The sequence below is a fragment of the Phyllobates terribilis genome, unplaced genomic scaffold (assembly GCF_046119375.1).
Source record: "Phyllobates terribilis strain yellow unplaced genomic scaffold, ASM4611937v1 Scaffold_11__3_contigs__length_659146591, whole genome shotgun sequence".
Taxonomy (NCBI): domain Eukaryota; kingdom Metazoa; phylum Chordata; class Amphibia; order Anura; family Dendrobatidae; genus Phyllobates; species Phyllobates terribilis.
The window spans coordinates 476,647,572-476,661,612 of record NW_027362771.1 but is presented as its reverse complement, the minus strand read 5'-3'; the positions used below and the strand labels follow the sequence as shown (position 1 = coordinate 476,661,612).

The 14,041-nt window shown below is 47.0% G+C and overlaps 2 protein-coding genes across 3 annotated transcripts in view; both read right to left on the bottom strand.

Annotated features, from left to right (window-relative positions):
• The window catches only part of KBTBD13 (kelch repeat and BTB domain containing 13), a 30,152-nt gene extending 19,392 nt beyond the window's left edge, over positions 1 to 10,760 (bottom strand). The window contains exon 1 of one of the 2 annotated variants that reach the window (XM_073653406.1): positions 10,695 to 10,760. The gene's annotated coding sequence lies outside the window, so the exon portion shown is untranslated. Of the gene's footprint in view, positions 1 to 7,056; positions 7,725 to 10,694 lie in introns of those variants that run through there. The other variant, XM_073653405.1, reaches the window with a different exon arrangement.
• The window catches only part of RASL12 (RAS like family 12), a 91,770-nt gene extending 80,547 nt beyond the window's left edge, over positions 1 to 11,223 (bottom strand). Inside the window, exon 1 of the mRNA XM_073653407.1 lies at positions 10,695 to 11,223. Coding sequence (XP_073509508.1) covers positions 10,695 to 10,922 — 228 coding nt within the window. The 5' untranslated portion in view covers positions 10,923 to 11,223. The remainder of the gene's footprint in view (positions 1 to 10,694) is intronic.
• Between the last annotated feature and the right edge of the window lie 2,818 nt (positions 11,224 to 14,041).

Sequence of the window (14,041 nt, the reverse complement as noted above, 5' to 3'; positions counted from 1 at the left end):
AAAGGCTGTCCTGGCCGTGGAAGGCTAACAGTAGTTCCATAAGCCTTCCACTTACGGATGATGCTCCCAACAGTGGAGACAGGTAGGCCCAACTCCTTGGAAAGGGTTTTGTACCCCTTGCCAGCCTTGTGACCCTCCACGATCTTGTCTCTGATGGCCTTGGAATGCTCCTTTGTCTTTCCCATGTTGACCATGTCTGAGTGCTCTTCACAAGTTTGGGGAGGGTCTTAAATAGTCAGAAAAGGCTGGCAAAAGAGATCTTTAATCCACACATGTGAAGCTCATTATTCTTGGTGCCTGAACTACTTCTTAATACTTTAGGGGGACCAAACAGAATTCTTGTGGTTTGAGGGGTTGAATAATAAATGACACTCTGAATTAACTTTTTACGTTTAAAAAAAAAAAAAAAAAAAATTTGCTGCAGTGCATTTCCTACTTCCAGGCTGATCTACAGTACAAATGTCACAATGCCAAGTTAATTCCGCATGTGTCAATCAGCTAAATCTGCAGGGGGTTGAATACTACTTGTAGGCACTGTAGGTGCCTTGGGGGGTCTAGTTTACAAAATGGGGTCACTTGTGGGGGAGCTCCAATGTTTGGGCACACAGGGACTCTCCAAATGCAACATGGTATCCGCTAACAAATTGAATGGAAAATCGGCTCAAATTGTTAGCGGACACCACGTTGCGTTTGGAGAGCCCCTCTGTGCCCAAACTTTGGAGCTCCCCCACAAGTGACCCCATTTTGGAAACTAAACCCCCCAAGGCACCTTTCTAGATGCATAGTGAGCACTTGGAACCCCCAGGTGCTTCACAAATTGGTTTGTAAAAATGAAAAAGTGAAAAAAAAAACACTTTTTCATTTTTATGAATCAATTTGTGAAGCACCTGGGGTTCCAAGTGCTCACTATGAATCTAGATAGGTGCCTTGGGGGGTCTAGTTTCCAAAATGGGGTCACTTGTGGGGGAGCTCCAATGTTTGGGCACACAGGGACTCTCCAAATGCAACATGATATCCGCTAACAAAATGTCGGCTCAAATTGTTAGCGGACACCATGTTGCGTTTGGAGAGCCCCTGCGTGCCTAAACATTGGAGCTCCCCCACAAGTGACCCCATTTTGGAAACTAGACCCCCCAAGGCACCTATCTAGATTCATAGTGAGCACTTGGAACCCCAGGTGCTTCACAAATTGATTCATAAAAATGAAAAAGTGTTTTTTTTTTCACTTTTTCATTTTTACGAATCAATTTGTGAAGCACCTGGGGGTTCCAAGTGCTCACTATGCATCTAGATAGGTGCCTTGGGGGGTCTAGTTTCCAAAATGGGGTCACTTGTGGGGGAGCTCCAATGTTTGGGCACACAGGGGCTCTCCAAACGCAACATGGCGTCCGCTAACAATTTGAGCCGATTTTCCATTCAATTCGTTAGCGGACACCATGTCGCGTTTGGAGAGCCCATGATGTGCCTAAACAGTGGAGCTCCCCCACAAGTGTCCCCATTTTGGAAACTATACCCCTCAAGGATTTTATTAAGGTGTATAGTGAACATTTTGAACCCAGAGGTACGGCACAGAATTTGTTTACATTAGGTCATCATATTGAATAAGTTGTCGTTATTCTTGAGCGCAAGTGCTCGCTACTTGAGTTTGCATCGGGTACTCAGGTATGCACCATGTACAGCGTGTGCTCGAGTGACATGCTCGAGTCCCTGCTCCGCATGTTTCACGGTTATTAGACACCCAAAAAAAAACATGCGGGGATCACTCGTGCATGGCAGGCAATCCCCGTAAAGTTTTTTTGGCCGCGAAGCATATGGGGCAGAGACTCGACCATGTCACTCAAATACCCATGATACTCAATGCATACCAGAGCACCCGATGCAAACTCAAGTAGCGAGCACTTGCGCTCAACACTAGTCGCCATATCGTCATCTTTTTTTCTTACTTTTGAAAAAAATCCCAACCCCAGCCCTAACCCTAGCACAACCCTAACCATAGCACAACCCTAGCTCTAGCACAACCCTAGCCCCAGCACAACCCTAGCCCCAGCACAACCCTAGCCCCAGCACAACCCTAGCCCCAAACCCATCCCTAACCCTAGCCCAATCCTAACCCAAGAGTTTATTTTTGACGCCGTTCCTTGTGCGGTATAAGTGATTAGACGACTTTATTCTTCAGGTCGGTGTGATTACAGCAATGCCAGAATCATATGGGGTTTTTATGACTGACAGCTGTCACACACTAAAAGACGCATTTTTTGTAAAATCTAGTTTTTGCATCGCCATATTTTGAGAGCTATAATTTTTCCAGATTTTGGCAGACAGTCATGTGATGGCTCGTTTTTTGCGGGATAACTTGACGTTGTTATTGGTGCCATTTTCAGGCACGTGACATTTTTTGATCGCTTTCTATTCCGATTTTTGGGAGGCAGAATAAACAAAAACCAACAATTCAGGAATTGTTTTTTTTTTTTTTTTTTTATTCTGTTCCGCGTGTGGTAAAATTGATAAGGTAGCTTTATTCTTCGGGTCAGTACGTTTACAGCGGTACCACATTTGTATCATTTTTCTATGTTTTGGCGCTTATACACAATAAAAGCTATTTTATAGAAAAAAATATTTTTTAGCATCGCTTTATTCTGAGAGCTATAACTTTTTTATTTTTTGGCTGATGGAGCTGTATGGCGGCTTGTTTTTTGCGGGACGAGATGACGTTTTCAGCGGTACCATTTTTATTTATATGCGTCTTTTTGATCGCGTGTTATTCCACTTTTTGTTTGGCGGTATGGTGATAAAGCATTGTTTTTTGCTTCGTTTTTTTGTTTTTTTTTACCGTGTTCACTGAAGGGGTTAACTAGTGGGACAGTTTTATAGGTCAGGTCGTTCCGGACGCGGCGATACCAAATATGTGTACTTTTATTGGCTTTTTTTTTTTTTTTTTATAATAATATTTATTGATGGGTACATTATATTTTTATTTTTGGTGGATTATTTTTTTTATTTTTTTTTATATTTTTGCAATTTTTTTTTTTTTTTTCCACTTTCAGACAGTTTATACACTTTATTACTTTGTCCCACTCTGGGACTTTCACTTTTTTTTCTCTGATCGCCTGCATGGCACAGGAATGCAGCACCATCCCTATGCCATGCAGGCTATCAGCGGTGCACAGTGTGAAGATTGTTTGGAGATGCACTGCGCATGTCCAAACAATCTTCCTGCTGTCTGGTGACCCGGATGTTGTCATGACGACATCGGGTCGTCATGGCAACACCCGGGAAGCCTTTGCAGACTGCGCTGGAAGCCGGAAGAGGAGGTGAGTATCGGCGATCACCTCCCCTTGCCCCCGCAATGCCGCGATCGACTTCGATCGACTTCAATCGCAGCATCGCAGGGGTTAATGTGCTGGGAGCGGTGCAGGACCGCTCCCTGCACATAGTACCGGGTGTCAGCTGTGACAATCAGCTGACACCCGGCGGCGATCGCGCCCGCACAGCCTGTGTGCGCGCGCGATCGCGATGACGTACTAATACGGGTCTGGCTCTTAAGTCCCAGGGCACAGACGTGTATTAGTACGTCAGATGTTATTAAGGGGTTAATCTCAAACCTGGACAAGCCCTTTAATTATAAAATGAAGCCCTGTAGCCAATCCTAACAGAATGTAATATACTGACTATCAGGATTCAGCTCTGCTTGCAGGTTCCAGCAGTCATCACATGGCCACTTCACTCATATGCGATTTTCATGCTTACTATCACATGACAACTCGCTTTTCTTACTGTTTCTCTCAGTGTTTCACTAAACATTGAGAGAATTAGTGAGAGCAGCTAGCCAGCACATGACTGTAAGTGTGCAAGTCGCATATGAATGATTGGTCACATGGTGACTACTCAAACCGCTTGAGGGGGTACCAACTGAATTCTTGCCTCTGGTGCTGGTAAACCTAGATACACCTCTACTTACAACATTAGTTTGTTCTTACGGAAAGCTACACAGAAAGGTTCATGTTCACAGTTGTATTATGGCTCCTTACTAGTTGTACAGGCTCAATAAAGTGCCCATGCAAGTGTATGATCCCATACTGTACCTCCACATCTCTCCCCACTTCATATCTGAAATGCAACAGAAAGTATTTGATGTATGATCCAGTGGACTCTTTATGTACCAATGTATATCTCTGCAGTAAGCATAGGCCATGCAACTCAATGTGAGTACTCTGTGTACAAGTCCTAAGGCAAATGGAAGAAAATTACACTCTATGATAGTCACATCTAATTTTCCAGGTGGGTAAAAATGTTGACCTTCATTGTGAGGAACCATCACTATCCTTTATTTCTACTGATCTCAAGGGGAAATAATGTCTTCCAAGGACAAGGAGAAGGATCTACTTAAATGTTTTTATTCCATACTTCATGAATTACTCCATGGACATGAACCATTATCCAACCCCGATACAAGAAGAGAAATATATTTACACTGTGTGCACAATTAGGCAATTTGTATTTTTGATGATTAACTTTTTTATTATTAAACAACTACAGTGCTGTCAGTCAATCCAAAAGGTTAATAAACTGATCATACCACATCTCCTGGGCAGGGGAGGACACAAAAGAGTATACAGACAGGACAGCACGGGAGACGCAGCTGATTCTTTATGTGAGCACAACATTTCCCTGCCTGTTTTTAAACATTATTTAACCTCAAAGAAAGAATCAGCTGTGATCCCCTGCTGTAATGTCTGTATACTCTTTTCCTTCCTCCCCTGCCCAGGAGATGTGGTATGATCAGACCGTGTCCCTGCACGGTCAGACGCAGCCATTACATAGTACACAGCAGGGGCACATTTATAAGATTTTCTCAGCACAGGAAAAAAATTTTAAACACATCCAGTTGTGGAACTTATTATTATTCCAAGATCTATTGATTAAAATGTACTTTTATTTGTGGCACAAACCCTTTAACACCTTTAAGTTCAAGAAGAGGCTACTGATTCCCTTCCTTGCATATATATGTGAGCAGTGACGTACTGCCTCATGCATGTGCTGCTTTGATTTTCCTCTGTATATAATCTCACTCAGCCTCTGTATATATAAATTAGGACTCTATGTATACTTAGATTAGCTGAGCTGTGTATGGTGGATAAGAGCCAGATTTAAGGGATTTCCTGATGTGATTTTACAGGAAGCCACACTCATCCAGATCATCTATAAGGATGTTCAGTCTGCTTCCATCTGTATTTGCGACATGCCATGATAGCGTACTGCCTGAAAACGTTCTACACTGTGTGCACAATTATTAGTCAAGTCAGTATTATTCTGCGTGCCCACGTTGCGTATTACAAGCGTATATGCTGCGGAATTTCCGCAGCGTAAACGCTTGTAAAACGCATGTATATCCGCACCCCATGGTCCCCAATGGCATTCCGCAATGTCAATGCCCATGCTGCGGATTTTTCCGCAGCGTATATGCTGCGGTCAAAAATCCGCAGCATGTTCATTAATTTTGCGTTTCCGCATGCGGATGGTACCCAAGTCTGGAGGAGAGGAGACTCTCATCCAGACCTGGGTACCAAAGAACCTGTAAAAAAAAGAATAAAATAAAGTTTATACTTATCTTCTGATGTCTTCCCGCCGTCGCGAGGTGTGTGAAGGACCTGCCACGTCATTGAGTCATGAGACCCATCACATGACTCAATGACGTCACCGAAGGTCCTGCACACAACAGCGTGAGCCGCTCAAGACTCCGGACGGGGCACAGAATGCATCAGAAGGTGAGTATAAACTTTATTTTTTTATTTTTTACCATTCTGATTCTTTTTTTTTAACTATTACTTTGTCACACTATATAAATCCATGCCAAGTTGTCAAGCACTTTTCCAAGTGATGCTTGAATCACTTGGAGAAGTGCTTGATAACCCGCATGCGGAAATGCATGCAAAGACGCTGCAAAGACGCCTCACATACGCTTCTACTTGGCGGGAAAACCGCATGTAAAATCTGCATGCGATTTTCCCGCCAGGGAGAAGCGTAAAAAATATGCTTCATTTCCGCAACGTGGGCACATAGCCTTAGACCATATCATCATTTTTATGCAGATTTTCCAACTCCAAGCTGCATAAACTTGAATACTTATTGGATGAAGCAGATCAGGTGACGTGTATTAGCGTAATGAGGACGGTGAGGCCTAAGGATATCAGCACCCTTTATCAAGGTGTGCAGAATTATTGGGCAGCTTGTTTTCCTCAGGCAAAATGGGTCAAAAAAGAGATTTAACTGACTGAAAAGTCAGAAATTGTTAAGTCTTACAGAGGATGCAGCACTCTTGAAATTGCTAAAGATGGGGTGATCACAGACCCATCAAAAGTTTTGTTGCACATAGTCAAAAATTGCGTTCAGAAAAAAAGACTCACGAAGATTTGAGTAGAATAAATTGTGGATCGACCAGGAAGCCATTATCCTCCAGTGCTGTCATATTCCAGAACTGCAGCCTCCCTGGAGGCCAAAAAGTACAAAATGTTCAGTCCTAGTGAGAACTTGTGGGCACTTCTTGTACAGGAAATAAAACAGTCCACCTCTCTGATCAGTGACTGGGAAGCTATGGTTGGTGCTGTGCATAAAGTTGTTCATCAACAGATTAAGAAACTGACAGACTCCATGGATAGAAGGTTTATGACTGTTAGGCTGTGTGCCCACGATGCGGATTTAATGCGTTTCCACGGCGCCATTTCCGCCGCGAAAACACATTAAAAACGCTTGTTAAGTTGTTTGCCATGTTTCCCAATGATAATCCGCATGTGCTGTGCACATGCTGCGGAAATTTCCGCTGCGGATTATTATTGAGGAAAAATCCGCAGCACAACCATTTCTTGTGCGTAAACGTGGTAAAATCGCCGCCATTGACTTGTATTGAACTGCATAACATCCGCATGTATACATGTATATGTAAGGTGCCCCAGCGAGGTAGTCGTGGGCGAGCTGTAGCCCCCTCTCGCTATGGCACCCTACAGACAATACGTGTCGTCTCTCTGAAGTGTGGCTGTGTATGTAGTGCTCTTCACTTACTTCACGCCATCCGATCACGGCCGTCTCCAGGCAATTTTCTTCTGGGACCAGGGCAGCAATAATTTCAGAGGACACGAGGTTCTTAACCAGAACTTGGACTTTACTTGGGGAAGAGGAATATTTACAGTATTTACAGTCAGATATAATGGATAAGGCCCGACAGGTAATCATCTCCCTCACAGGCGCCGTTAACTGCTTCAGCCCTGGTTCCCTCTTTAAGCGGAGCATCTCTGTGGCTATAATTCCTGGCCCTAGAGACTCCTCTGTATTAACAGTGAACGGATCCGATATCTCTCCCCCACGTCTTGGCTTGGAGTACTGTTTAGCTTCCTCTGCTGCCTGCAGACCAGAAGTGCCCCGTGTCCTCACTACGCTTTGGTGAGTTTCTACGGCGAGCGAACAGGACTCGTGCTCTTGCGTGGGGAGAACTGCGCACTGGGATCTCACTGTCTGAGGGTTCGGAGCTCCCGTCTACCCTAGCAGCCACTATAGTAAGGCTGTCTCATCAGGTCGCAATCCCTTCTTGTACTACTCTATCACTTCCTGATTCAGGAAATTAAAACAGAGACTTTCCTAATATGCCCACCCTCAGTGAGCTGTCATCACAGAACCTTAACCCATCACTGTCTATAGCTCGGCTAGCAGACTCATCCTGACATCTGCACCCCGAACAGCGGCATCTTGTGGCTGTTTTCAGGTACTACAGCCCAGAAGGAACTATACCAGGAACAAGCTCTATATCTCTCTAGGCTTGATAAGGGCACTAAGTTCCCCCTCTGCTCTACCAACCGGACCACTAAAGCTAACCCCCTTAGCTTGGCCTACCACAGTTGGGGAGGTCTGTCTTCAGGAACTCTTCCTTTTACTCTCTCAGTCTCAAGGGAAGGCTACGCCCTTCCCCACTATTACATTCCCCGACACTTTAATGTTGGTCGTCCCTGACCACACTAGGCAATAAACATCAATCAACAGTTATAAAATTACATTACTAAATTTTACTAAAACATTCTTAGTAAGCGACTGGTCCTGAGGTCATCTTCTTGGCTGGAAGACCGGCCCTTCTCGGTTAAGGGCCCTGGAACAGCAATTCAGGACAGTCCACTATCAACTTTTTCAGAGGCACCGGTCCTTCTTCTTAAGGACCCTGGAACCGAAGTGTCCATGTCCACATTTTTAAATCAGGTCAACTCTTCAATAGCCCTTAATCCCCTCCTGGGGCTACATTCTGAGGCACACCGTCACAGGTAACACCCTGTGAGTCTCTTTTCTTCTTGGCCCTAGCGGGGGTCACCGGTTCTTCCCGCTAGGCCGCAGGTCTCTTAGATTCGGAGGATATCCATCCTCAAGGTGTGCCTCAGCAATTTAAATTCCAGCAGAAAAAGGCGCAACAAGCGCAACAAAAAGAAAACAAAAATAAAAACAAAAAGAGCAGCTCTCCCGGGCACGCAACTTTTGGGTGCTGCTTAAGGCCTTCCTGGCCTAGGAGGTAGGGGAACAGTCCTCCATTTTTTTTTTTTGTTTCAACTGAAGTCAACATGGGGCACTTCGCCCCCACTGGGTAACAGTCCCAAACTACAGAAAGGACCACCACCGATGGGTCCTAGTAGGAGAAGAAGTGAAAGGTCAACGGACCTTTTAGCCCACTTAGCTCACTTCTTCCGGGCCTCCCTCTGTTCCCTCATGAAGGCGGCCCATGCTGCAGATGAAGGTGGCTTCCTCCACTTCCACGGCTGATCGGGGTATCTGCTAGGCCCGGGGTCCTCGTCCGAGGACGTAGCACTGCCACAGCCGACCTGGGTAGGGCCGTAGCTGGTGACAGAAAAATGATGGACCTCCTGGCTAACACCAGCCTGAGTCTCTCTGGCAGCCCCCTGCTCAACTGCCTCAGCCCCTCCTGGGTGTTGTGGTGCCGACTCCTTCTCTGGCACCTCACTAAGGAAATCGGCTTCCTTGCTGCTGGCGACATCCTCCTCCTCGTCGCTCACAATATCTCCCCACTGCCGCCTCCCAGGCTCCTCTGTCGGTGGAGTACTGGCCTTAGGTGGGGACAGAAAGCCTTTAGGGGCTTCCCTAGCCCAGCGTTGCTTAGCCTCTCTTTTGGCCCTCCTCTCGAAGACCTGTCGGTCCTTCTCTAGGACGTCTTCCCATTTATATGGGCGGGTGACCGCAGCCGCATACCACCCGTTTTGGCACTCACATTTTACAAAGTGCACGATGTCCCCCACGTGCAGGTTGTGTAAACGGTCAGGCAGATAGTCCCGTTTTACCGCCTCGCGGGACACGAACACCTCGTGCCCGGTCCATTCTTCTTCCAGAAACCCGTACCCCTCATGGATACGGAATTCTATGACCCGCCCCCGAGTCTGAGCTTCCTCCACTGACTCCCTTCTTGCCGCGTTGGACCCCTCCAGCCAGCCTCTCAGGAAGGTATCGGTCCATCGCCGCTGTTCTCGCGCGGTCATCGGGGGGTCCCGGGTAGCCCACTTAGGACTCCTGGGCTCGGCGTACCGCTCTGCCGAGGGGGAATGTAGGGCCTCCAAGGCCAACGACCAGAAATTCTCCCGCGGGGCCTTTCTTTTAGGGGGCTTCCCTTCCGCACCGTCCCCTGAAGGCCTGGGGGCCTCTGTTGCCACGGAAACTACTGGGGCAGGTACCGCAGACGTGACCGGCCGCTGGGGCATGGACCGCTCACCTTCTGTAAGCTTCGCTGCAGCTATTGCTCCGGCCCCACCTGGATGTTCTCCTCCCTCAGCCGAGGGGGACGTTTCCTCCGGCATCCGGCTCCAGCACCACATGTGAAGCTCGTGGACTAGCAGGCCCAGCTCCGGATCAGGCCTAGTGGCCCACTGAACAGCCACTGGGGGTAAAGGCAGCGGATCGCGGGCAGCGCCCGCCGGCGGACGACTTCCAGCCGCGGCCCCTGGTGTAGTGATCTTCAGGGGTTCCTCCTCACCGCTTGCCTCGCGCACGTTGTCAGGCTCTGGGGCTGCCATCATCTCAGGACGTCTGCTGCCGCACCTCCTTCTCCTTACGTGCCGGACAGAAAATGGCGCCGGTCGCTTACCGGTGACGCGCGTCCTGCGCGTCCAGCTCCGCCTCTTCCTGGGCCGGACCTCTGACGCGACCGCCACGTCACTCGTCACTCTTGGCCGCTCCGCCTTCAGCCGCGCCCCCTCTCTGCGCGCGCTGATACTCACGGGGCCGGACATCACTTTGCGCCGCACCCTCTTCCTCACTGGACGTCCCATCCTGGGGCGCATCTTCACCGCTGGGCCCATCCCTCTTCGGGCCGGAACTCGTAGGGGCTGGACATCTTTTCGCGCTCTCCAGCGCCGTCCACTCCCACGATGGGCGGTTCTTCTCCCAGACTTTACCGCCGTTGTCACCATCTTGGAATCCATGCTTCGGGCCGCCATCTTGGGCCGCATGCCTTCCAACACTTTCTCCTCAGTGTTCTGTGTCGGCTCTTCCCCGCTTTCTTCATGCGAGGAGCTCGCATCCTGCCGACTACGCCAAATGTAAGGTGCCCCAGCGAGGTAGTCGTGGGCGAGCTGTAGCCCCCTCTCGCTATGGCACCCTACAGACAATACGTGTCCTCTCTCTGAAGTGTGGCTGTGTATGTAGTGCTCTTCACTTACTTCACGCCATCCGATCGCGGCTGTCTCCAGGCAATTTTCTTCTGGGACCAGGGCAGCAATAATTTCAGAGGACACGAGGTTCTTAACCAGAACTTGGACTTTACTTGGGGAAGAGGAATATATACAATATTTACAGTCAGATATAATGGATAAGGCCCGACAGGTAATCATCTCCCTCACAGGCGCCGTTAACTGCTTCAGCCCTGGTTCCCTTTTTAAGCGGAGCATCTCTGTGGCTATAATTCCTGGCCCTAGAGACTCCTCTGTATTAACAGTGAACGGATCCGATATCTCTCCCCCACGTCTTGGCTTGGAGTACTGTTTAGCTTCCTCTGCTGCCTGCAGACCAGAAGTGCCCCGTGTCCTCACTACGCTTTGGTGAGTTTCTACGGTGAGCGAACAGGACTCGTGCTCTTGCGTGAGGAGAACTGCGCACTGGGATCTCACTGTCTGAGGGTTCGGAGCTCCCGTCTACCCTAGCAGCCACTATAGTAAGGCTGTCTCATCAGGTCGCAATCCCTTCTTGTACTACTCTATCACTTCCTGATTCAGGAAATTAAAACAGAGACTTTTCTAATATGCCCACCGTCAGTGAGCTGTCATCACAGAACCTTAACCCATCACTGTCTATAGCTCAGCTAGCAGACTCATCCTGACATCTGCACCCCGAACAGTGGCATCTTGTGGCTGTTTTCAGGTACTACAGCCCAGAAGGAACTATACCAGGAACAAGCTCTATATCTCTCTAGGCTTGATAAGGGCACTAAGTTCCCCCTCTGCTCTACCAACCGGACCACTAAAGCTAACCCCCTTAGCTTGGCCTACCACAGTTGGGGAGGTCTGTCTTCAGGAACTCTTCCTTTTACTCTCTCAGTCTCAAGGGAAGGCTACGCCCTTCCCCACTATTACATATACATGCGGATGTTATGCGGTTTAATGCACGTATGGTACCCGGGTCTGGAGAAGAGGAGACTCTCATCCGACCCGGGTACCATTAGTAAAAAAAATAATTAAAACGTAAAAATTAAAAAAATACATTATACTTACCTATCCGGTGGCTCCCGGTGTCCTCTCCGGTGGCGTTCTTTGTTCTTGGCGTCCCGCGGTGTTCTGAAAGGACCTGCGGTGATGTCATTTAGTCATGTGATGGTCACGCGACCGCTGACGTCGTCGGTCGCTTGACCTGTCAGCTGACTAAATGACGTCAGCGCAGGTCCTTTCAGAACACTGCAGGACGCCGAGGACAGAGCATGCCACCGGAGAAGGAGACCGGGGACCACCGGAGAGGTAAGTATAATGTTTTTTTTTATTTTTTACGTTTTAATTCTTTTTTTTACTATTGATGCTGCATTTAAAGCAGCATAAATTGGTCACAAAATATAAATCCATGCCGGTTGCATGGATTTATATTGTGTGACCAACTTGTCAAGCACTTTTCCATGTGATGCTCAAAATCGCTTGGAAAAGCGAATGAAAAAACGCATGGGGAAATGCGTGCAGAAACACTTGAAAAACGCTTCTCTCTGGCAGAAAAACGCATGTACAATCCGCATGCGTTTTTTCTGCCAAGGAGATGCAGAAACGCTCAGGAAAATTTCTGCATAATTTCTGCATCGTGGGCACATACCCTTAGGCCTCATGCACAGAACCAATTCCATTGGATGAGTGCTATACATGGTTTTCACGGATAGCACTTGTACCTATGGTTTTCTATGGGGCTGTGCACACTCGGTCAAAGGAAAAAATCTGTGACATGTCTGATTTTAATCTGTCAGTTCAAAATTGTTTTTTGTTGGCGAAATTTTTTTACGCAATATTTTGATGGATTATTTGAGGCTGTGTTTTTTAATATCTACAAATTTTATTGATTTTTTTTATTCACCCCTTCGTACACCAATAATCTTGCCCACCCCTCCTGGCCGGTGTCACTGATTGTACACAGTCAGACTGCTGAGTTACGCGCCCGAGGATCACATTGCAATACTCGGACTGTCATTCTCAGGTTCAGAGAGCAGACAGCCAGTCAGAGGATTGCGATGTGAGCCTCAGGCATATGGCAGTCTGACTGAATCAGTGGCGCCAGTGCAGAGGGGTGGGTGGGATTATGGGCGCGGGAAGGGGTAAATATTCATTTACAATTTACATATGTTTGACTTGCTGGCGCGAGACAACAGCTTTATCCGGGGCTTATAGGAACACAACGGGGCCACATAGACAAATAAAAGTTACATATCCTAAAAGGGCTGCCAACCCCTATTTCAGGATACTATTAGTGTACTGTACGAAAATCACCTGACAAATTCCCTTTAATTCTTTTCTTTTCCATTAGATGTATGACCTCACGTGATTAAGAATAGTTTAGCTGAATCCTTCTAAGCTCTATGTAGAAACAGTCTATTTTCCCTGCATGAGTCATCATTAGAACTACAAATCTAGGCCACTGAAAAGTCCCTGGCAGACCAGATCCACATCCTCTTAAATTCCTGACCCAGCTGCTCTCAACCCCTTGCTTTTACCGGTCTTCCTTGTTTTTCACCCCCATTATTTTGTGCCAGAACAGTCTCCTGGTCAGTGGATTTCACTGTGCCTTGTGTCAGCCTCTAATCTCAGATTTCAAAAATTGGGCTTGGTCATTAACGTCAAAATTGGCTCTGTCCCTAAGGGATTAAGCTATGCTGTTTATGTCTTTGAGGATTATCTTCAATAAAAATGTAACAAACACATTGGCAAAATTGACAAGTTGTGGATTCAAAAATGTGCAAATCAGGTTACGTAAGTATGCAGGCTGAAAAAAAAAGCAGCACGTAGATGAAAAATCACGTCCACTTTTGCGCTACTGCATTCCCCTGCAGATATCACGTTTGAAAATCCAGACTGAAGATCTGCAAAATATCTGTAACGTCTGAACATACCCTTGAGATAAAATGGTGTCCAAGTAGAAACTACTTGTACGGGAGTGCACAGTATCATATATGAACCTGGGACAATCTCCCTTTACATATTCACATCAAAGCTTTAGGAAAGTTTAGGTGTGGCTCAGCTTGTTCACCCCCCCCTCCTAGTCAGTCTCATCATAGACACCAAGATTTTGTGGACTCTGATCTCGTCCAAACTTTACAGAGTTACTTTAGCTGCCTCCTTATCTACTCAATCAAAGGTTTGGGATATTTCAGGTTAAAATAACCTAATATATATCATTATAAATGACTTGCTATGAAGTCAGTGGATGGAAGGGGGTATTTAAGGTGTCTTACAAATAGCCTACAACACGGGGATTATTGTGGGGAATGTATCACTTACAATACTCTGTGGCTATACAGAGGTGGCTTTCATTGTGCTGATCATGG